The sequence below is a fragment of the Perca flavescens genome, chromosome 7 (assembly GCF_004354835.1).
Source record: "Perca flavescens isolate YP-PL-M2 chromosome 7, PFLA_1.0, whole genome shotgun sequence".
Taxonomy (NCBI): domain Eukaryota; kingdom Metazoa; phylum Chordata; class Actinopteri; order Perciformes; family Percidae; genus Perca; species Perca flavescens.
Genome location: NC_041337.1, coordinates 2,977,151 through 3,002,726, shown reverse-complemented (window position 1 = coordinate 3,002,726; position 25,576 = coordinate 2,977,151). Strand labels below are relative to the sequence as shown.

At 41.9% G+C, this 25,576-nt stretch overlaps 1 protein-coding gene across 1 annotated transcript in view; it reads left to right on the top strand.

Moving 5' to 3' along the window:
* Positions 1 to 1,756: 1,756 nt before the first annotated feature.
* Positions 1,757 to 25,576, top strand: part of LOC114558305 (ephrin type-B receptor 2) — a 66,839-nt gene continuing 43,019 nt past the window's right edge. The window contains exon 1 of the mRNA XM_028582185.1: positions 1,757 to 1,926. Within this exon, the coding sequence (XP_028437986.1) occupies positions 1,863 to 1,926 (64 nt within the window). The 5' untranslated portion in view covers positions 1,757 to 1,862. The remainder of the gene's footprint in view (positions 1,927 to 25,576) is intronic.

The following is a 25,576-nucleotide window of genomic DNA, read 5'->3' as shown; positions in this document are numbered from 1 at the left end:
CCTTTAACTCATATCTGCAATCTTTCATTACAAAAAGACATTGTTCCTGTTGAATTAAAAATAGCAAAAATCATTCCGCTATACAAAGACGGTGACCCACCCTTTTTTGAGCACTATAGACCAATTTCACGTTTGGCAAAAGTGTTGGAAAAACTTGTTTATCAAAGATTGTTGTATCATCTCGATAGGCATAATTTATTATTTACTCGCCAATATGGGTTTAGAAAGAATCACTCTACTTCCATTGCGGTCTCTTATCTCTATCAATGATATAAATTCTTCTCTTTGCAATGTCACTTGTGGTGTACCTCAAGGATCTGTTCTTGGGCCATTATTATTTTGTATCTATATTAATGATTTACCTAACATATTGAACAATCTTTATAAGGCACTATTTGCTGATGACAACTGTTTATTCCCATAAAGACCTTCATAAAAATAGTGAAAGTATCAAATCATGAACTCATTAAGTTAAATGGTTGGTTTAACTGTAACAAATTATCTCTTAACATTAAGAAATGATGTTATGTTTTCTTTGGTGTCCGAGTAGGGAATGCTGATCAGTCTTCATATATACATACAAACAATACTATTATAGATAGACTTCAGTCTACAAGATTTCTTGGTGTACAACTTGATGAGTCTCTTTCATGGAAAAAGCCCATTGGTACAGTCACAACTAAAATTGCAAAAAGTGTTGGAATCTTGGGAAAAGTCTGTTCATGATAAACACAGAGGTTGCCATGCTTTTAAATTATTCTATGGTCAATCCTTACATACACTACTGTAACTCTGTATGGGGAAGTACTCATCCCACTAAACTTGTCCCTGTTTTTCGTCTTCAGAAAAGGGCATTACGAATCATCTGCTGTGTGCATAAAAGATTCTTCTCAACTTTTTAAGATCAGGCATCCTCACAGTTTATCAAGTCAATCAACTACACATTGCTTTAGTTGTATACACATCTCTAAACAAGATACTTCCTTCATTCTATGATTAACTTTTTTTTTTTACTGTTACTGTTTTATTATGCCACTCAAAATAATTACAAACTCTCTGTTGAACATCTCAGCTTCAGTTTGGTTTAAATGACAGAGGTTCAGGGATATGGAATGGTTTGCCATCATATTTTTTTTTAAATCTAACGAAAAATTTAAGAAAGCTGTTAAATGTTTGTTTTGTCAGAGAAATGTTATCCCTATGGGATGTCTTTGTTTTGTCTTTTTTTTTTTACTTTTCCCCCCCAGTATTTTAGATTATTTCTTTTTTAATTGGAGTATGCATTGGAGAATGCCTAGATTAAGCCCCTCTGATGGTTTTTGCATCTATCCATCACATCTTTTATTGATTTAATCTGTAGTATTTGTATATGTATAAACCAATAAACTAAATTAAACTAAGTAAAAGTGCTTATTATTATATTATTATCAGTGAAATGTTCTGAAAGTAGAAGAAATACTGCCCTTGACTGGAACGTGTTTATATATTAGACTGTAAATACTGTATCAATGTGCAAGAAACATACTGATGTATGTAGCTGATTGAGGTGCACTAAACAAAATAAGAGTTCTTTTATTTTCCACACTACGAGTCTCCTCCTCCCACCCACCCCCTCCCCCCTCCTTTTGGTTTCGCCCAAACTGGCCTGAATGCAGTTCTCTTAATACATCCATGCTGCAGCTCCTCAGCCTTTATCCCTATTCTTCTTCTTCTTGTTCTTCTTCTTGTCCTGTTCTGCTGCTGCCGATGATGATGATGCTCTGCAACTGAATGAACCCCCCAGCCAATGTCCTGCTGCTGGACGGCTGCGCGATAAACGCATCGCGGCTCTCTGCAGTCCCGCGGCTGCACTGACTCTGATTATGGATATCTTTATGGATATGATTCGGATTCTATGGATACTGCCAACGGTGTGGGCTGTGGAAGGTAAGCCGCTGTTCAACTCTGTTCGTTTGCATGTGAATGCTTGCATGTGTGGGGACGCGGCGCAGCGCGCGCGCAGCGACACATCTCCGCCATGAATGCAAAATAACACAGACTCCAGTATGTCTGAGCCGCGATCCCAGAGCAGGAGAGTCCTGTGGAGCAGTGAAGTAGGTCAGCGCTGGGATGGATGGATGGATGGGAGAGACGGTTTGTAGGCTAGGCCGGATTAATCTGCTGCGCTGCTCCGCCGGGAACATCCATCAGGACAGCCGCGCTGTCTCGGCTGGCCTCAATATCATGGGCTATCATTATTATTAATAATAATAATAATAATAATAATAATAATAATAATAATAATAATAATAATAATATTATTATTATTATTATTAATCTCCGTACTGTTATTGCTCACTTTGAGCTGGTTATGCATCAGTGTGTAGCCTATAGCCTCTGCAATGTTTATGGAAATACATGTTATCCATGCATAACCTCATACAAATATATAGGCCTATTATTATTATTATTATTATTATTATTATTATTATTATTATTATTATTAACGTTAGATGAAATATCTTAAATGACAAAGCATACAGTATGTAACGTCTGGAGCCTGGCAGAGCTGCTGTGGGTCAGCCAGCATGCTGAGCTGACATTTACTATAGTGGAGATTCCAAAGTTTCCAAATGGAGATGTTTATATAATGATACACAATATAAACCATAAGGATACCTCCATTTGATGGAATAATGTAGCTATACAATAAAACACTTTTGTAACCATCAAGGTTAGATACAGCGCTGGGACAGGAAGTGTTACGGTGACATAAGATGACTGAACAGGAGAATGGATGTGACATGTGCATGTGAGGTCCAGCAGAACTGACATACCTTTTAAACCAGCTGACTGATCATTTCCCATGTCAAAGTCACAGCAGACGGTAGTGAAGCGTTGTAGTCAAACACCTGTGGCTCAGGAACCAGCTCTGTTCATTTACTGGAACACAGATTAGCCTCTAGCATGTTAGCATGTCCCAGAAATGATGCCACTGCTCCAGTGTCTGTCTGTGTGTGTCTGTCTGTCTGTGTGTGTGTGCCTCGGTATGTCTGTGTGTGTGTGTGTGTGTGTGTGTGTAATTGATGCACACATGAGGACATTCACCACGTGTGCATAGCATTAACTGAACCGTTACAGTAAAGGAATTCAAAGTGGATTTGGACACGGGGCCCCTCAGTGTCTGGAGATCAGGAGCCACTTTAGAGCCCTCACCATTGCAGATGGACTTGTGCCTCAGTGGTGTTCACCATATTACCAAATCCCATTTGTAATTCATTCAAGTAGCACCGAGTGACTGCCTGAGAGACGGTGTGCAGACTGCCGCTCCTCTGCAGCTTTTGGCTGATTCTCCATTGAGCAGCAGGCACACACGACTGAAGAATCCCAATCTCAAATTAAAAACATACTTTAAACCACTGAAAGTGAATTCAAACACTGCATTGCCAGTGACAATTACACATGAAGCTCAGTTTATGGGGCTCTGTTTTTTCATTGGTGTTAATGTACTTACACAGAAACAGACAGTACATTTACAAATAAACATACAGCTCAGAGTACATTCCTGGAGGACTCTATTAAGACCTTGCAATGTAGGGAACTGATTCAATGTTCGACAACTTAAAGTAACGTAGACGTATAAGAAACAAAAAACACTAGTTATTCCCTGCAGAACATGAACATAACTTGGGCAGGAGAAGAAACAGGACATGGTTATTTTTAGATGTTCAACATATATGTCATACTTAATACATACACATGAGCCTGCCCTGCATCAGTGAACATGCACATGACTCACAGTAGAATAATACTGTAATATAAAATGAGACAAACTACTACTGCTGGTAGTGCTGGTTTCATATTGAGCTGAACTTCATTCATTTACCTTGTTTTCAAACTCTCAATGGCACTTTATCATTTGACAGAAAATAAAAACCTAATCAAAACACAAAGCTGCGTAAAAATGAAATATCTTTAAGACTATTTCAGACATGTAATAACTTAGTAAGAGGGTCATGTGATTATTTAAGGCTTCTCTCTCAGGCTGGAAGCCATCATCAGAGGACAGGCTGCTGCAGTGATGACCAATTGCTCCAGGGCTGGAAAGTTTTCTCAATCTTTCACAGCCAATGAGTGTCATTTTATAGTGATGCTAACAGTGTTGACGCAGTTAAATGTGCTCATGTTACGCTTGTTAGCTTTCGTAACGTCCCGTCAACCTCAAACTTGATGTCCATTCCCTGCCAGAAGCCTGTTCTCTGGAAGCATCCTACACCTCCGTCTCTGGCCACAGATATGTGAACATGTGTGGCACCGTGGATCTGGGTTTAGTTCCAGTGAAGTATGATTCCTCCAGTATACAAGGGTGTTTTTAAGACAACACTAGTTCAAAGTGAAGCCAGATGAGCCAGCATCAGTGAGGGAGCTCACTGGTGCTCTGGTTCCAGAATGGGAGCAAATCCCTGCAGCAAGTTCAACACCCGTGGGAAAGATGTTCAGCTCCCCACCCATGGCTGTCATGTTAGGGTGTGCACACACGTTTGGCCATTTAGTGTGTCCCTTTAATGAAGAGTTGGAACAAGCTAATACAGACTCTTGAAATGAAATATATGCCACATGTTGTGGCTCTTCTGACACCATATGCAGGAGAATATGGGACTGGTTCACCCCAGAAACCACTTTTATTTGACCTTTATTTAACCAGGAAAAAAATCTCTTTTTCAAGAGTGTCCTGGCCAAGACAGGCAGCAGTACAACCACACATACGTACAAACCCAAAATACACAAAAACATTCAACTTGATGTATCAACAAGCCAACTGGTTATCCAGATTATCAAAGTCAAAGTAAGCCCGCTCTGTAAACTCTGATGAGTCAGAGGTGGGCCGTCAGGGCCAGCAAGGCCTTCTCTGCTGGCCAAGATTGTCAGAATCAGAAAATTGTATATTATATATATATTTTATTATTATTATTTCAGTAGATAGAAGAGCAGAATGAAGACGAGTCAGCAAACAGCCTAGGCCCCCCGCCCCGAGCCCTGACACTTTGAGCCGTCCTGTCAGCTCCAGCTCCGCCTGTGTTCAGGCAGCCTGTGCCAGCCGTCCGACTGTCTGGCAAAAGCGCAGGTCTTTCCATTTTAAATGGGGGCAGTTAGATTAGGCTGCGGCGGGGGTTGCCGCAGCGGGGACACTCAAAAAAACGCAGCAGGCCTGCGGCAAAAAGTTGAGACCGACTCAGCCTTTGAAGCAACTGCACCCTGTGTCCCTCTGCGGTGGTCAGTCTTGTAACTGGGGATCAGACTTGTGTGTTCTGCGCTATGGTTTGAGGCGGTGTCAGAGTCCCGTACAGGAAACAGGAAACATCACTGCCTCTAGTGCTGCCACAAGAAAGTTTTAAAACACCAAATACTCTCTCTCTCTCTCTCTCTCTCTCTCTCTCTCTCTCTCTCTCTCTCTCTCTCTCTCTCTCTAAAAAGCTGCATTCATGTGCGGTCGAAAAACGTAGTTATCTATAAACGATCTGACGGAAAACAGTAACTGTGAAATATGAAGTCTACTTGTGCTTTGTTGGGGGGTTAAACAGGATGTCACACAGATGTGCCGTTTCGTTGACAACCCCCAACCCCCCCGCCCGCCGCACAACCCTGGGGGAAATCGTGGGATTGTTTTGTTTTTTTATCTGAATGCCCCATTATACTCTGCCTTCTCTGCTGCTTTCATTCACTCACACACACACACACACACACACACACACACACACAGTTTTACCTGGCAGGGCACATTTGCAGCAGCAGAGCACAGATGTGCTCATTCAGCAGAGGACCAGGCCTGCTCGCTGCCTCTCAGCTGCTATTGTTAGAATAATCTTCTGAAAACGCGATGCTACTCGTTTCTCTGCGATGCAATCTTTCTGGACCCGATGTGGACAGTATATGCCAACAATTGTTCTAGTCTGCCGCTAATTGCTGGAGAAGAAGAAGAACGCCGACCAGCAAGGAAAAACGCTAACGCTGACGGTTTGACTCGTCCGCAGTCAGCCTCTGGTTTTATGTCGTCTGGTCACAGCCTAACGTTAGCTACGATAGCTGACATTAGCTAACTGTGGGGCTTGTTATAACGTCAGTTAAGTTACCTTTAACCAGTTCGGTTCTACAGCAGGGAGAAACAGACTTGCTGTCTGGGAGTTCTGGGGGATCTCATGGAAGACACGATCGTTACACTGGCTGCATGGCGTGAGCGTGTCAGCTGCGTGGCGTGTCCGTTCCTATTTTGGCTCCCATGTTAACAGGTTAGAACCGAAAACATGTTCATGCTAGAAATAGAGCCGACGCCTATTTTTCATGCGACACGCAAGAATTTCCAGGCAAAATAGAATAGGAAAAGATGTTTATATGTCATTTTGACACAAATACATATTAATAAATGACATGTTGATGTCTCTAGGTTTTGACATAAACGCAGATATAAATGTAATTAAAAAAAATTATAATAAATAATTATGGATTTTCAAATATTGCACGTCAATACAGAACGAAGTATTCCGTAGCCTATTTTGCCGTCAATACTGCCGACGTTGTCTTTGCTGTAATCAAATCAGTATATATTTATGTTTAATATGGTATTTCATTTTATCAATGGGAAACATCCATGTGTCCAGACTAGGCTAGCAGCAGCAGCGCTGAGTCAGACACCTTTCTGGTGTGAAAAGATCCACGCAGCCGCCACGCAACAGAAACGTCACAATCACGCCACGCAGGCAGTGTGTAACCGGCCTTAGGGTTGGGTGCCTGGATTCTGTTCCTGTACCCAATGGTACCTTTTTTCGGTACTTTCCCTCTGTAATAAAAAAACACAACATAATTTCAAACTTATTATCCTATTTACTTAGAACATTTAGTCGTTTATTTAGGAGATTTTACACAAAGTAAAACATCTCCCTCTCTCCTCCCAAACCCGTCCTTACAAACTATCAAATCAAATAATTATTAATTTCTTACGCAGCACTGGAACTTTTATTCTTGTATTTGTTACTTATTTTATTTTAGCCTGTTTTTATTTTCTACCTCTTTTTAATTGCTCTTTAATGTTTTATGTAAAGCAATTTGAATTGCCTCGTTGCTGACATGTGCTATAGAAATAAAGTTGCCTTGTCCTAAACCCTTCAGCCTGTCAGTCAGTCCACAGGGCACAGGGCATAGGGAACAGGGAACACTGTGGCGGTGCCTGCCTGTCACAGAGGAAGTCTAACGTTAACCATACCGCGTCGCAAAATTACGAATCCCACTATGGCCACGCCAAGACCCGCCCTACGAAGCAGCTTGATTGGTTGGGGTTAGGGATTTGACCTCGAGTGGTTAAGGTTAGGATAGCAGATTGGTCAGGGGATAGGACCTGAACAAATGGGGTTATGTTACCTTGCGTAAGCATGGATGCCTACCCAATAGATGCTATTGAAGGGCAGGTCGTGGTGTGGGATTCGTAATATCGCTACCGCGACCGCTTTCTCCCATTATATACGCTGTCTGCGTGGAGTTTTGAGCATTGCCGTGATTACAGTGACTTTAACAAACTGCAGAGTCTTTGTAGTTGCGCTCCGTCTGAACCGCATCTGTGGCCTAGTCCACACGGACACGGGTATTTTTATAACCGTGACTTTTTTTACGCGGTTCGGCCTTCCGTCCACACGAAAACGCAGTTTCAGGGCCCTGTAACCGAACATTTTTGAAAACTCCGTCCAGGGTGAGCATTTTCAGGAACGCCGGTTACAGTGTTGACGTGTGGACAGTATAACCGGGTTTTTTGCCTTGCGACGTCAGAGTGTGCGCCGTTATCCGCTGTGTTTGACGTCATATTGTGCGCCGCTAACTGCTTTGTTGATGATTCTTTGCAATAGCTTGACCGTGTGTTTTTGCGTTTTCATGTGAACGGAGATTTATTTTAAGCCGAGCATGTGTGGACGGGTTTTTTTTTTAAAACGGAGGAGAAAAAACTCCGGTTATAAAAATACCCGTGTCCGTGTGGACTAGGCCTGTGTGTGTGTGTGTGTGTGTGTGTGTGTGTGTGTGTGTCGGAGTTCCACTCTCTGTCAACATGCAGAGAGGGCAGATATTCTTGCGCTTATGTGCTCTCGGGTAGTCTTGTTTGGATATAATATATAGTTCTGTTAAATCTTATAATATACGTCTGGTATATCAAAGCTGTCCCCGAGTGCCGTAATGCCTGCCGTTTTGGACAGTATTATTAATATAGGTAGTCTAAAGATCAGGTTTCCTTACACTGTGCGAGAACAGGCCGAAATTATAATTGAATTTGCAGCAATTCCCGAGCATCTGAGAAGTTTTTTGCTTTTTCCCGCGTCACTCGTCATGATTCGGCGTAACGAAAGAACAACTGCTAGGGTCATTAACATACTGATTGTAGGGCTGGGCGATATGGCCTAAAAATAAAATCCCCGATTTTTTCAAAAGAAATCAGATTTAAATCAATTTTTTTTCTCCCTCTACTTTAAAACCAATCTTCAGATGACAAAGAAATTGTTCAAAACAAGTTTTATTTTGTTTTGACTCATACACACACACACACACACACACACACACACACACACACACACACACACACACACACACACACACGGGACATGTATACCATTATGATTATTCATGCTAATTTTGTGGAAATATAAATTGGTTTGAGTGTTTTTCCTACCAGTTTTATTTTTTTTGGGTGGGTGGGGTTATATATTCAACAACAACAAAACGGATGCGTTAGATAAAGCTGTTTTCACACATACAGGTAATTCAGTTCTCGTTCCTCGCTAAAAGTTCTTGCGTTATTGCGCAACCTTGCCCCTATTTTCACCTGTTGCTGAGTAACGTACGTTAACATCCCATGATGGTCTCTTGAATGTAGCATACCTGTAGCAAGCTCCTGCGTAGCGATAAAAACAAATGTCGAAGCGGAGCTCCGTGCTACAGAGCGGCGACTGTTAGTTGTTTAAGCCGCTACAGACCTTCGTCACAGCTCGGTCATATCAGCAGCATTTAGTAGTTGTGTTGAGCTGCAGCAGAGTTCCTCAACACTGCCTCTGGTGTCCCGCATGGTGCTCCTTCAGGTCAGCGGTAGTTGGTTGTTCAGTTATCCGAGAATAGGTGACTGTCAGCCGGAGATTACGGATAAGTAAGTAATGAAACGACTGGTTAAGAAAATAATTAATGTTAGTCCCTGTCGCTGCCATGTTGTTTGTGTATCTCTAAGAGGTGGCAAACGCACGGGGGGAGGGATGAGCCCGTTTGGAGCTACGGGAGCCCAGAGGGGAGCGTCGGCGGATGTTAAGGAGAAAATCGATTTTTCATTTAAACAAATCCAAGTTAACTAAACATTTGAGTTAATCGATAAAATCGATTTATCGCCCAGCCCTAACTGATCGGTATTCATGAGGTGCTTTGCATTGACTATTTATGGTTAAAAATGGTGTCCAGGGCGGGATGAGAGGCTGATCCACGTACGCACACTTGTGGGTAATCTGTGATTTATAAAGGGAACATTGCGTACAGGTGTGCGTACGCATGGTTTTATAAATCTTAATGTTTTTTGCCGTACGCCATTTTTGGCTTTTGGGCGTACGTACACTTAAGGATCCTACGCACAGTTTTATAAATGAGACCCCAGAGGCCTGTACTACGAAGCAGGATTTGGCGTTAACGAGCTAACTTAAGGCTCAACCCAGGATCTTCTGTACTACGAAGGTGGATCAGTTGTTATCGTGTTCAATCGCCGTGGTAACTTATGCTGAACACCTAACCTGGTCGGGAGCAGGTTAAGTTGGAGATCAGAGATCAACCGGGGTAAAAGCACCGCCTACTGACCATTCAATAGGTCGATTGATAGCGGCGTCACCGTTCTTAAAAAAGATCAGGCGGAGCTCGGTGCAGAGAGAGAGAGGGGGGGGGGAGGGGAGAGAGGGGTGCGCTCATAAAAGTTAAAACATTTAGAGACCAACAACCCCGTTAACATGGGTATTTTTATGAAATATAGCCTATATATTTTAATGGGAGGGAATTACATATCTGCTTCTTGAGCCGTGTGTCGCCAATGCGCACATCGGTTTGAATTACTTTTAGTTTTTATATATTTTATTTGCTCTCACGATCGCTTCCCACTGCCAAGGTTGCAACTGAAATAATAGGCTAAAGCAACAACAGTTTATGGAAAGCACAAGTGTAATTATGGCCAGATCTTGTTCTGACTGATGGGGAAGTGATATTGGAGTTTTGATTTAAACATCTACGGCGGCCCGCGGGCCACATCCGGCCCACCAAAGCTTTTAGTCTGGCCCACAGAATAATCATGAATTCACAAAATGTAAAGAGGAAAAAATGCGTTCTGTTATTTATCATTTCAAGCATTTAGAGCAAAACATAGCCCCCTGTATTTGCATCACATGCCGGGATTCTGTGCAGCGATGCCCAAGCTCACACAGTTGAGCCGAGATGTGTGTGCGTTAAAACACGCAGCACCTGACTGGGAATGATAGGCCTACGGCCGCTGGGGCAGATGAACTCGCGCTAGTCTCTTTTCTGGAAGTAGGCTACAATTAAACCTTGGTGAGTAAAAAGTCACTACTTATCAATGCAATCACCTGTGTAGACCGGCATAAAAATGTAGAAAGTGATATTTCAATCTGCTCTGTTCAAGGTAGGAGGTTTAACAAACTCTGAGTCTAACCCTGAACTCTGAGTTGATTTACCCTGAGATGGGAAACTCTGAGTTTTCGGTTCCAGAACAGCTGATTTGAGTTGGTTCAATCAACTCGGAGTATGTTCACTCAGGGTTACGCACGTGCACAAAAGGCAGTATGAATGGAGCCATGATTCTACGATTCACCATGGTAACAACCACAAACAAACGGGTCGGCGGAAATACTCATGCGCACAAACAGCGAGTTTGAACGTGTATTTCGTTAAAAAAAGCAAGACAGCGGCTGCTGCTGCAAAAGAGAGAGAATTGGTGTGGGAGAAAATTGCTGCTCGAGTCAATGCGTACGCATTCACAGTGTATTAATTTCATATTTAATCACAGTTAACTTATAATATTACTGGTAAAAACTGGAATTGTATTCCACCTATAATTTCATTTAGGTGCAATCCTGCGGGCAAAAAAGTAAACTATACTAATCCCATTCTGAAGCTGGAGCATCATGATCATTAACAGAACTATAATGTATAATGATGTATTTCTTTTTAATGGCTCTACTGTCCAGGGAACACTACAAAAACGTTTAAAAAACGTTTCAGAGCGAGTCACACTTTTCTGACGGCTCTGCATACAGTGGCTTTACTATTCCAGTATGATCCGCTACACTGTTTTAAAGAAAACCTCCGTTTGCAAAAAACGTAATGCGATACAAAGAATCTGCTGGGATGTTAAAGCCTGTCCACGATGGCTGATGATATCGGATAAGATATCTACATAGGCCTATCTAATGGAATGTGATAAAAAATACTTCTCAAATCGGTTATGTGGAAATGAAAATACATCTATAGTTGGGAATACCGACGTAAACTCTGTGAATTAATACAGCTTTTTCATCAATGGGATCGTCAACAAAAGGACATGACATGTTTGAGAAAAAAAACGTTTTATAATCTGCCTAAACAAATACGTTTTTTTATCATGCAGCATTAAAATGCGCCTGATACAGACTGAATGAATGAATGAGGAAATGAGTTTCTCCTCCCTCTCTGTGGGAGGAGACAGAGAAACTCGAGGTTTCTTGAAGAAAACCTGCTCCCGACCAGGTTAGGTTCACAGGCTCAGTTACCATAGTAACTGACTCTGAGGTTAAGTTACCTCTCTTTCTGGAACGGAAAACCCAGAGTTTCCCTCATCTCAGGGTTAACAAACTCAGAGTTTTCACTAAATCTGCTTTCTGGAACGGGCCTCTGCTCAGTCCACTCTTGTCCACCGCGCTGTTTTACGCAAACACAGCTCTACTCACAGCTAAAACAAAAGCTGTCGGTTTGTAGTCTAACTGTTTCTTAGTTTGCTGGGAATCTGGAAATTTGGACAAATTCTTGTAAACCTCACTGCTGGCTGAACAAACCAAACTCTCCGCTGGAGCGGTAAATCTATGAAGGTAGGCTATTATAAGACAAAACAGATATGTGGACAGATACTTAACAGATACTTAATATGCACGTGAATGACACGATCGTTATGTTCGAGTTCTTCATTCTTGAGGATGATGATGCTGGTTGTATTATTTTGCAACAGCATCTTTCATTGTAAATGAGGCATACATGACGAGTGCATAGCCTGCTTGATGAATAGTTATTCATCATTAAAGCTGGGCTTTTCCACGTCTTTGACAGTGACATGTTTACCCGACAACAGCCATTTCTTTCTGCAAGCATTTTCCACCAATCAGGACGCTGCATACTACAATAATGTTTCCATAATCACAGACTTTAACCATCACTCCTCAGTGAACTGCCTCCTATTCTGAGATCATTTTCTAGTTAAAGAGCCAGTTATCAGTATGTATGAGTTTTTCGTGAGCTAATACATAAATATATGCAAAATACAAAAAATATAGCATTAATTCAGTAAGAAAGCAGAAATTTTGAACAAGAATAGGCGTACTAGGTAGGCTATAAATTAAGTGTCTGCTTAGAAAAATTCTGGCCCTTGAAAAAATTTAGTTGACGACCCCTGATCTACAGTGTCGGCTATTATTTTTTTGCCAGCTTTCCTTCCTGTTTTAGGAAACAGCGACTGTATTGCGTTTTCCCTGTAAAACCGAGTCTGTGTCCTTCATATTTATGTAGAATTATAATTTGCTCTTCTTATATATAACATGCGGCTCTGGTGGATGTTTGCAATTGGTCGTGGTGCGCAAACACCGCCTCTTATATGTGAACGTGCGTGTCTCTAGATTGGACAAACCCTGATGGTTGACTGAACTAGTTGATAACCAGCTTTGTGACACCGGTTTTCCGGGACCGCAGTTGTTAGGGTTAGTGAAGCCGGATTACTGAAAGAAATCCAGGCCATGTTGATCTTGCTTCATAGTACAGGCCTCTGGTGATTAAAAGGCAAAAATGCAACAACAAAAAACAAGCAAACATACAACTCGCAAAATTAGTTTACCTGATTATCAAGGAAAATGCAGGAAAAAAAAGGTACTACAATTCTGAAATATGTATTTTTTAACTTTAACATAAAGTTAACGAGCATAAGAAATACATGGACAAAATAATTAAGAAAATGACGTAAGAAAAATACAAATTCTTATTAAATGAATCCATTTTCTATGCCCATATAAACGATGACATTTAAAGGAACACTTCGACTTATTGGGAATTTTGCTGATTCACCGTAACCCCCAGAGTTAGACAAGTCGATACATACCCTTCTCATCTCCGTGCGTGCTGTAACGCTGTCTGACGGTTCCAGCATTAGCTTAGCCTAGCACAGATCCTGCAGGTAACTGGTTCCAACTAGCCTACTGCTCCAAATTGTGACAAAAGTGACAAAATAACGCCAACATGTTCCTATTTACATGTTGTGATTTGTATAGTCACGTTGTTTTTTGTACATGCTGTGACTCTATAAATCACAACATGTAAATAGGAATATGTTGGTGTTATTTTGTCACTTATTCGGAGCAGTAGGATTGCTGGAACCATTCACCTGCATGTTCTGTTCTGGCCTGATGCTGCTGGAGCCGTCAGACAGCATTACAGCACGCACGGAAATGAGAAGGATATGTATCGACTTGTCTAACTCTGGGGGTTATGGTGAATGAGCTAAATTCCCAATAAGTCTGCGTGTTCCTTTAAGATAGGTGTAATATTATAAGTAGTGATTAAGTTACAAAATACACTTTGTACATCTGTTGTCTGCATGCTCTGAAATAGTCACGTGACTGTACGCCACACACACTGACTGCTCACTGGTCATCTTCATGGACGTTGTTACCACGGTAGCGCTCAATACGTCCAAGGGGAGGTATTATTCAGAGGCCAGATTCAACACCGACTCGCCACAGAACCTTAAAGCAGGCATTAGTGAGAGAGACAACGCCAGGCGCTGAGTGGTGAAGAGAGGAGAGCGAGGGACCGCCGGTGAGCGGGTGTCGGGCTGAAGTTAGCGTAGCGGCGGTGTGAGGTTAGTTAGCAGAGAACACGGTGTCTTCATCTGTTGTTAATACGGTCGGTAAAGTGAAGGCTGTTACATTGTGGAGACTGCCTATCATCAATGTTGTGTGAATTCAATGTTTGAATAGGCCGATTTATCTTTGCTTATAATAGGTTGGATTCAAGGTAATGTATATTTTTAGACATTTCAATTTTTAAAGAAAGCAAAATACACCACTGTGTCACTGGAACTCTTAAGAACCCCGTAGTGGATGTGGACCCCCTGTTGAGACCCCTGCTCTGATGTACAGTAGATAATTGAACCAGCTTCTATTCTGTATTCCATACAGGATGACATTCTCCTGCCAGAGGCGCACCATGGAATTTAGAGCAGCACTGGCTCTCAGCTGTTGTCATGCCCACTCAGAAGTTTAGCAATAACCTTTTGTGATACAGTATTTGCTCACGATGTCCTGACAGCACTACATGAGACAGATCATCAGGACAACAACCAATCAGAGGCGAGGAGACTAACACACTGTCAATCACTGCTCGTGAACTGCGCTCAAACTGTCAGTTTTGTTTCAACATGGCGGCCGGGTCACAACCCTTCTCATTTTACAGCTAAATGGAACACTGAAATATGTCTCAGAAAACATCTGAGACGAAAAATAGGCAGTTACAGAATTACAGTTACAGAAGATTAGATGTTTACATAGTTACATGTGACATAGTTAAAGGTCCAATATGTAATATATGTACTATAATAAATCCAAAAATGACACCAATGTCTCATCAGATATTAAGGAAACATGTTAAGCTGAAATACTATCTTTTCTGACAACAATCCTAATGTCAGTATTTTTTCTTTTTGAAATTTACGTTCCGTGACGGAATTTATGTTTTGATCTGTGTGTTGTTATCAACAGGCCAGCGCGCTACAGCTGTAACGGTAGTAAAGCCATGAAAGCAGCAAACAAATGAACGGAATAAACGAAGAAAAGAAAACGGCATGTTTCTAACAGTTGCGTGACCAGAGACGTAACAACCCCCTGGTAAATATCTGAGATGTATTTGAAAGATGGAGACAGTTTAGAGCCCAAAAGCACGCTGAGTTGGCTTATTTCCTCCTGAACAGGTAAGCATTAGCTTCAGGCTAATTTATCACAGCTACTAGGGATGGGCATTTTTTGTCATTTCAACATTTGTGTACTCACATTGAAATATATAGCTAGAGTACCCGAGTTAGTTACTCGCAAAAACAATTGAGCCGGTAAAGTCATCCCGACTGGTCCTGGCTAACGTCACCATGCTAACCCTGCTTACTGCTAATGTTACCGGGAGGACCAGGCAAGCAGCCCATGACTGTTTACAACGTGTAGTTCAGTGGCCGGAGCCGACAACGGTGAGTTATTTTAAGCCACGAGAGGGGGGCTGTAAATCGGGAAGAGAGGACTGTAAGTTTGCAGTGTGTTTAAGGATTGTTGCCGTAATTCTAAGCCAATGAAGTGTGTTCAGTCGGCAAGGTAATGGTATTAATAATTATAATAACTCTAAGCCGAGGAAGTGTGCCTGACTGGCGTGTGGAGAGGACAGTGAGGTTGTTGTGTTTTTAGCGGTTCATACTGTAATTTTAAGCCGAAAAAGTGTGTCTGTCAGTTGGTTACAGAGCTCCGCGTGAGCACGGGCTTTTATGACTGTCAATATAGCCAGCATCAACCGTTAGCTACTCCGCTGTGAAGTAATGTCTGGCTATGTGAGACTAGCATCTAACATTAGCTACTCCGCTGTGCTGTAAAGTAATGTCTGGCTATGTGAGACAATCATCTAGCAACATTATTGTGGATTCTGCCATCTCAGCCTGGCAACCTCCGCGAACTTCAAGTCTGGGGAGGAGGGGGCGGGGGAGACGACTCTCTCCAGTGTTTTGCATTTGTACTGCAGTAACTTTTTTAAACACTAGCTGTCATTATTACATATTGGACCTTTAAACCATCTTTCCCAATATAAAACAAACATCTCCATTCTATGATTTACATAGATATGTTATTTGCTCCATCTTATAAATTCCGGCCACAGTATCCATCCATGAGTCTACTGTCGGGCTCTCCTGCAATAGCCACTTCCTAGTAAGAGTCTTTTTACTGGCAACCAGCAATATGTTAATTAGATACTTATCTCCTTTAAACCAGTCATGAGGTATGTTCCCAAGGTACATATGCTTAAATTCTAGAGGGATTTCCTCTTGAAATAACTCCTGTATGGTATCATGTATCCCCTTCCAAAAGTCTTTAATGATAGCACATTCCCAGAAAATAGGATAATGGTTTGCATTTTGGTTACCACATTGTCTCCAACTAACTGGGGTATTCTCACCATAGTGAGATTTCTGAGTTGGTGTGATAAAGTATCTTATAAACCAAACTCTCTCCATTTCTGTGAACTGGTACGTTTCCATTGATAGCTCCATATTGTTGTCCATTCTTCCTCAGATATGTTGATTCCACCTTCCTTTTCTAACTAACTAACTGCTTGCACACGCATTAATTCTCCCTTGTGGGGGGAGAGGCTTAGGAGACCCTTTGGGCTTTAGCAGAAAGGGGGGGAGGGGAAGTTGTCGATGTTCAAATTCTGTGGCTAAGTCCTGGATCCTCACAATCCTACCTTTAATATACGTCAGTTACAGAATCTTAATTCATATTTGATCAGCGCTGCCTGGTTTGACAATTCACGAGCTCTCACTGAGTACTTTTAATGCACACCAATATTCCACTATTATTCCAAATATGACAATATTGCGAAATTTTGTTGAATAATGCATTTTCCGATTAAGACGTGTGTGATATTCTGGTTTTAGAGCCATTCTTTGGACATGTATACAGCGCATTCAGAATATGAGTCTCAATCAAGGTTTTTTACCGCAGTTCACATCCAATTTACGGCATTTTGCCCGTTTACGGCTTACGGTCAGTTCTGTGCGTTGCTATGGTTACTGTACACAAACCAACCAGCCGACAGAAACACAGCTACTTTTAAACATGGATATATTGACAGGTTTTTGGATATGAGCCGACCTTTTCAAGAAGCTGGTTGAAGGAATGAAAGAGGGACGCTGCGTTCGCATGCTCCAACAAGTCCTCCACCGCTGGAAATCCTGTTTTGCACGGCTGCATGTAAACGGGAACATTGTTTACAGATGATCTGTCTTGTGTGCCGCTGTCAGGATATAGTGACAGTTTCAGCAAATATGACTAAAAGTTATATATATATATATATATATATATATATATATATATATATATATATATATATATATATATATATATATATATATATAGTTAAAGTAAAACAGGCAGAGGGCAGGCTCTCTGCAGATACAGACACCAGCACACACAGTTAGTGGGTCAGAAGTGATGTAAGGGATTACTTAAGTCTACACATTTAGAATAATACTATTATACCTTTAAAACTATTAATTAAACTTATTTAGCCTAGTGTGTCGAATGTTTGTGTTTTTTTTTTGTTCTTGGAAAGAAGCATTGACTCAGTGCCCTTTGCTACTCAGTGGAAGTCAGTTATCTAAGCCGATCCATAATCAGTGTTGGGAGCAGCAACGTGCCCTCTAGCCTCTGGGAGCAGTGATAGAAAACATTGAGCATCAAACCGCCCGTGACCCAGTTCTTCACTGGCCCGTGGGCGCTTCACCAAACTTGGGAACTTGATCTTGATGATGGCCAGACTGTGTCCACTGTGGAGCAGCTAGTCCATTGATCGTCTCAAGGAACATTTCACTTTAGTAGGTCTATGTTTCAACGACCACACAGGGCCATCTAACTATTTGTTCTAAACGTGGAATCCACTCAGGTGGTGGATGGTATGACATGCTGTAGTCCTGTTACCAGGTTTCCTTTTCCTTTTCTACACTAACCTTACCTATCCTTGTTGGATCTGTAATGTTAGAGCCTTTAGCTCCAGAACTCCTCCCATCATGCCCCAGCTGGTAGGCTGGACAAATCCTTATACTTACAATGATATGGTGATGCAATATTATTTTTTACAGAAATGCACTTTATTAAATAATATAGATTAATTGATTTGATTGCTGTAACACATTTAAAGATCATCTAGAAGGAATGATATTCTAAATGTTATTAATTAATGCGACAAGTTTCTTTAGGACTTGTAATCCCACTGAGGAATGGATCTGTTCACGCAGTGTTCAATAACAAGACAGCACGACAAAGATGTGTCACTGTCTAAATACTTTCTGACACATCTACATGTCATATCTCATAATCCAATAAGCATCTTTGAATCTTAAAATTAGCTTGACTTTAGTCACACTTTTGGCGGGCATTACATTTCCCCAAAGGTAAAAGTACTTGAGTGCATTTCCCCAACAACAAGCTGAGACTGTGATTCCACTGAAGCAGAACTTTTAGTAATGCCTAAATCCACTGAGGCATGTTCCAGTGAGATCAGTAGACTCGGCCCATGTGACATCTGACTGTGCTGTCAGCAGTCCAATGCCATAACTAGAGATAATGGATGAGTTATCAGTAGTTGACATTGGCATTAGACAGCAGGGAACACGTAGTATCACAATATCCTTACTATGACTACTATGATGGGTTTTTTTAGAAGCTTTTCCCAATTACAGAAAAACACATTTTGTCATTTTAGGAAAGCCCTGTAGACTCCACCGCTGCTTTGAGTGTGTGTGTGTGTGTGTGTGTGTGTGTGTGTGTGTGCGCATGCATGTGTGTGTGTGTTTCCAGGTCTCTATTTCACTCCACTCTCTCGTCTCTGGATGTTTTTGACCAACGAGCTGTTTTGTGGTTTAGGTTGGAGTATTGGTCCTAAGAATAACTGTCTGCTTCCTCTTTCTCTATCTCTCTTGTGCCCACTTTCCACACACACACACACACACACACACACACACACACACACACACACACACTCACTGCTTTCTTAAAGGAGCCGCAGCACCATTTTACAACAAATGCCTTATCGCACTGATGTGACCGAGCCCAAACCGAACCCGAATATCATTTCTAAATATCTGTCCGAACCCGGCCCGGCGGGTCCCGTTGGGCTCGGGTCGAGTATCCATCCTCTATACCATGCCCACATAGGCACTGGACATCACACCTTCTCCTCAGAGCTCACTTCAATCTGGAGAAATCTTCATGGAAAAATCACCAATATAGTCCAGGTCTTAAGTGCTGGTACCAGACCAGTGTCAACAGGAATTGTGTTCAAATTGGACAATTCTGCAGCACACATTACAGTGTCTAGCACCAATGCACTCATCCTTACCTAAACCAAATAGTAGTTGCCCAACCATTCTGTGGTCACCAATAGGGTTGGGTACCGTTTTACCGATTTTAACAGATACCGGTTCCTGAAATTTGGTTCTGGTACCCAACGGTACCTTTTTCAGGTCCTTTCCCTCTGTAAACAAAAAAACTATTTCAGTTGTAATAATTCCAAATCTATTTATTTTATTTACTTAGAATATTTTGTTATTTATGTTGAACATTTCACACTCAAAATTTGGAGCATGGTTAGTTGGACTTATTTAACTCCATCATTGACAGCAACTTGTTCTGCCTCTGAACAATCATCACAGTGCATCAGATCATCGTGCATCTTTCTTCACATTACAGAGCTGTAACGGATGGGTCTACCAGGCAGTAGGATTGGGAACCCAAATGCAGACACTGAGGCAGAACAGGTTGAAGAAAAAAGACTTATGTAAACCAGTGTTCAAATGAGCAGCTTATAGTACAAGGAGTACAAGAAGTACTTACACAAGAAGCCAGTCCAAACAAGAAACCAGTCTAGACAGGCAAGCAGGCAGCAGGTCAAAACAAAGACAATCAACTCACATAGGTACAGTTCACTCCAACCATCAGCTAAAGGAGCACATTTTTCTCCCATCCAGGAATGCTGTGTGGACTAGCCAGACCTTCCTCCGCAGTGCTGTGGAGGAAGGTCTGGCAATGCGAGACTACGAATCACATCTCATCAACAAATGCAAGTGTGAATGTGAGTGTAAATGGGTTTCTCCGGTGTACCCAAATGTACTTTCCAAATCATTGGCAAGGCAAATTTAGTTATAGAGCACATTTCAGCAAGAAGGCCATTCAAAGTGCTTTACATAAAACATTAAAGAGCAGTTAAAAATATAAAAAAACTGCTTAAAAATTAAAGAGAATAGAAAATAAAAACAAGATAAAAGGGTATTGGGAATAAAATAGGAATTAGGCACAAAAAGAAGTCTTCAGCTATAATTTAAAAGAACTGAGAGTTGCAGCGGACCTGCAGTTTTTTTTAGGAAGTTTGTTCCAGATATGTGGTGCATAAAAACTGAATGCTGCTTCACCATGTTTAGTTGGGACTCTGGGGACAGAAAGCAGAGCTGTCCGAGCTGATTGAAAAACCGTTTTGTCTTAAACTTATTAGTGACGTGTCTAGGATATTCTTTTTTTTTAGGAGTGGCTTGATGACACACAACCAGGTTATTTATGAATGAAGAACGTATTCAACAAGTAAAGATACACACTACTAAATCCAAATAAAAAGATGAATAGTTCTTAGTAAGGTATTTGACAGTCAGACAACAACCCAGCAGCTGAGATCTCAAAGAAAGTTATACCAAAAAGGCCTGAAATCCCTAGATCGCCAATGGAACGTTGTGGCGGTGGTGATTTGGTTGCGAGCGACTCTGCGGGGCCGTTTGGGTCCCTCTCTGCAGTGGCAGGTGAATTGTGACTCAACGGTTCCTTCAGCTCCAGCCTTTGGCTAGTCGGAACACCAGGTTCGAGCTTGAGGGTCTTGTTGAACTGGAGCAGTTTCTCAAAGTCTTTACAAGCTTCTTCAGCGCTTTGTTCGAACTCAGTGGATCCGTTTTGAGTATGTGTGAGCACATGGGCCCAGGCAGGGAGCTTGCGTTACAGAAGATAGGGTTGCAGGAGAAAAGTCTGGAGCAAAAAGGGGTGGCAGGGGGTCTCAGCCACAGGGACAGGGGAGACGCAGACTGGAACACGCAGAACCCTTAAAATATTCTGAACCAAACTTTCTCTGTCTGACATTAAGTATTTCTAGTCTCACTAACCTAAATCTCTCAGAGCTATTTAGCTCTCCTGAGGAGCAGAGGGGGTGTTGAAGCACCATCTCCTCACAGCAGACAAAGCTTTCCTGTTGTGTGTGTCCCTTTGACCAGGCATTTGGATCACTAATATACTGTATATCCTTGTACTTTAAATGTAAACTTCAGTGGCTTTTGGATCTAGATTAGAATCACCAATTGTGTCCTGTGGTGCCTTCTTTATTCTTCTGAAATGTAAGAGCATTAGCAGATCTCAGGGCGTTCCTCCTGAAGTGGAATCCTGTCCAGGGTTTCCACTGTCTAACTCGATAAGAACGGCAGTTATTTTGGTCTAACCAGGTTTCAGTTAAAAACCTAAAATCCAGATTGTGCTCGACATTTAATAAGGCTGGTGTTAGTGTGTTAAAAGAATGAGCTGCCTCATTGTTTTGGGACAGGCTGTGGCTGATGAGGAATGGATGCTAAATTTGTAGTTGAGTGCTTATTGTTACTCTTTATTATTCTTATTAGGGGTCCAAGCCCGAGGGGGCAAGGGAACCGCGTGTTGCAAGGGAACCGCGTGTTGCAAGGGAACCGCGTGTTGCAAGGCAACGCGGTTCATGTCTCCAGCGGAGCGTGGAACCCTATTGTTTTTCTAAGGAATATTCTTCTTCTTCTTCTTCTTCACCTAAAACTCCGACTGCAGCCTAAACCGTACATGGTGGGGCGTTGCCATTTTCAGGGTTAGGGTTAGTTGGTCACTAGGGGGCTACAACTTCAAAAAGTTTATATCTCATGAACGGCTCATCCAATTTATACGAAATTTCATGGGTACCATCTGGGGCCAATCCTGAGGCAAACCCTAGAGTGGGGTACTGAGAGGTCAAAGTGGGCGTGGCCTATGGGACCCAAGGTGACCCAAATCTAGATATACCACTTACACTAATGTGAACAACTTTAAATTGACAGGGTAGATGGACAATGGGCCATGGACCACACCTACCAAAAATTACCCATGTTGACCACTAGGTGGCGCTGTAATGGTTTTTTGCCTTTAACTCCCACATTACACATTAGAAATTTTTACATACACGTGTTCCTTTAATCAAGCTGAATTACCTCATATAGGCCACGCCCATTTCCGCGCAAAAGTCTTTTTTCGCAATATCGCGCAATGTGCAAAACCAACTTTTTCAAACTTGTCCTAGGCCGTGCGACCGATCTGCACGAAACCTGGTAGATAGCATCTCCAGATGGACCTGACAAAAAGTTATTGAAGGAATTTTGCTACGTTAAAGTATCTATTTACCCCACTTGTGTAGTATTGGTTGTGTATATTTACCCCACTTGTGTAGTATTGGTTGTGTATATTTACCCCACCTGTGTAGTATTGGTTGTGTATAAAAACTACCAAAAACGTCCATGTGGTGTCCAAAGTACCTTTTTATATTATTATCCATATTAAGGTTCCAGCACCCAGTCTTTAAAGTCTTATAACTTAGAAGTTCCCATGTAAGTTCAGCATATTAAGTCTTATTTTATATTTTTATAAGACGAAATGACGGAGGGCCCCCATTCAGACAGATCAGGCCCCTTACACAGAGCTTCTAATGCTGTTTTTAATTGCACTTGCTTGTGGATTTCTCCCCACAGAGTTAAAGGGCCCATATTTATGGCTTACTCTGCCCCTCTAAAATCCTATAAACTGAGGGGATAAACACTCATGAATGTACACAATCATGATGGTTTCTTTCTTCATGACCTTCACCGTGATTTTCAAAGGGAATGTTTAGGCTAATACTTTAAGTTTTCCGGCATTACTTTTGTTAAAGTTAATAACCGCAACTTCACACAAAAGGTTCTGGCCCCTGTGGGCCCCTGGGCCTGGTAGGCCTGTTCGGTAATCCATCCGTACTCCCAAAGTGCATTGGTCAGGGTCTGAGGAGCATTACCAGGATGAATGATCTAAAGCAGGGGTGCTTTTTGACATCAAGGGCCATATCAGTTTTTATAACTTGTTTTACGGGCCACACTTTTTTTTTTGCCTAGGGGTAAGACCACAACAAAAGAGGGAGTCAACAGGTTGGATTTGAACTAAAATGGGGATTTATTAACCAAACAAAGAGTGAGTGTGAGATGGGACCAAGTCAGTCACGTCAGTAATGCATGGATGTTGTATGTTTGCAGTGTGTCTGAGTGCTGTGTTGCAAAGTAAGAATGGCCCTCTCAAGGGAAGAGGAAGCAGCCCTTTTATTTATGCTACGTTTACACGTGGCCGGCTATTTCCATAATCGGACATTTCAACCTCTCCATTTTCAAAAAATAACATTGTGCACAGCGGTCAGTTTTCAGAAAAGTGTTCGTTTACACATGCTTGTGTATGTATGCCGTCAAGCGCACACCAAACCTGTAGGTGGCAGTGTAACGAGAAGCTCAAGCCCACGTTAACCAATCAGAATCCCGAAAATAGCAACAAATCACTTCCTCTTTTTCTCTCGGCTGCCTATACCACCGTTTTGTCTCTGTTTACATGCAAACAAAGTTTTCCAAAATCTCCACTCTGGCTAGAGATTCTAGAAAAACTTGTTTTCAGAGACAAATTCTCCATTAGCGTGTAAACGAAGGGCACAAACGAAGGGAAATGTCTCAGTTTGTAAAAATAACCAAGTACGTGTAAACAGGGCCTCAGACACCTGCACACAGGTGCAGCTCATTAGCTCCTGATGCCTCCTGACACACCTGTAGACAAGACCGACAGAAAACAAGCAGAAGGCCATCACCAGTGTTGGGCCAGTTATTTCCAAAATGTAATACATTATAGATTACTAGTTACTGTCATTTGAGAGTAGTTATGTAAGGGATAATGTAGAGCGAGGCGGTTGTTATAGCGAATACAACCCCGACAGGGTGATCAGCCTGAAGGGGTTAGAATGCGGTCTGTTATTTCTTGATAACAGACCGCTGCTAAGGATAACACACCGTTGCCATGCAAAAGCAGAGCGTTGCCATGGACGCAGTTCTGTTCACTCTGGAGGACAGCTATCAATCAATCCGCTGAAAGAAGTCCGGATAATTTAGCCTATCAGCTGTGGCAAAAAGTGGGGAAACGTGGAGCAACTTCTGTCCTCCAAGCAATGAGAGCAGATCTGATGAGCGTCTATCGCTAGTATCTTTCTATACCGTCTATGATTGCTAGCTACGCAGTAACAGCCGTAGGGACAACAACGCTAATTAGTTAGCTTACATTGCAACTTGTTTAACGTTAACTTACAGGTGTGTCAACATGCAGCGGCTCTGCAAAAAGGAAACGAGATGAATGAGGACATAAACGTCCACATAAATATTCCCAAAGAAACCATTCACCGTGTCTCACTTCACCGTCAACAGAAATGTTCAGTTTAATGTAAATTAGAGCAGCCGATAGCTCGCTAGCTCACTACAACGCTTCAGCTAATGTTGTGTCAATTCCTGCAGTGATTAAAACAGCAGCTGGGTCATTTGTCCACCACGGCAGCACCCCATAAAATATACGGCTACTACCACAGCCTGTAAGGTGGTGTTGAGTAGCTAATAGACGAAGGATTGCATTACAAAGTTTTTACGTTGCTATGGACGCAGGATTCCAACCGTAGAGACGGAGTGGAAGCAATACAATCGTATTTACATCAATAAACTCCCATTTAAATCAATAGTTTGTCAAGTTATTAGTCAAATTATTGATTTATTTGGTAAGTAGCCATGTAATAAACGGGATAATGTAGAGCGAGGCGGTTGTTATAGCGAATACAACCCCGACAGGGGGATCAGGTCTTGAATCAGCCTCGCTCTACATTGTCCCTTACATATTACTGACTGTCTCTGAATTAGGGTGGCAGTTAGGTTAGGAACCTGAGTGTTGTTGCTGGTTCAAGTCCCCGTACGGACCAAAGTACTGAGTGTGGACTGGGAACTGGAGAGGTGCCAGTTCACCTACTTGGCACTGCCAAGGTGCTCTTAAGCAAGGCACCGAACCCCCAGTTGCTTGGGGCACTCCTCCAAAGAGCAGCCCCTTCACTCTGACACCTCTCCATTAGTGTGTTTAGCATGTATAGGTCCTGAGCATTTGTAATTCAGGCCTGTATTCAATGTGTGTACAACTGTACTAACGGAGTGAAAATTGCAAATTTCCCCTCGCGGGATATATAAAAGGCATTCTTCTTCTTGTAATGCGCTACACTACTTTTGCATTACTTTTGAGTTACTTTCACCAAAATAACAGCGGAAGTTTGACTTGGCAGCTAGCTTGTGAATTTCACCACCGGATCAATAGTCTCCTCTTTATCCACGTTAATACATCATAGATTATTCATAATATTTTGTATAATTAAT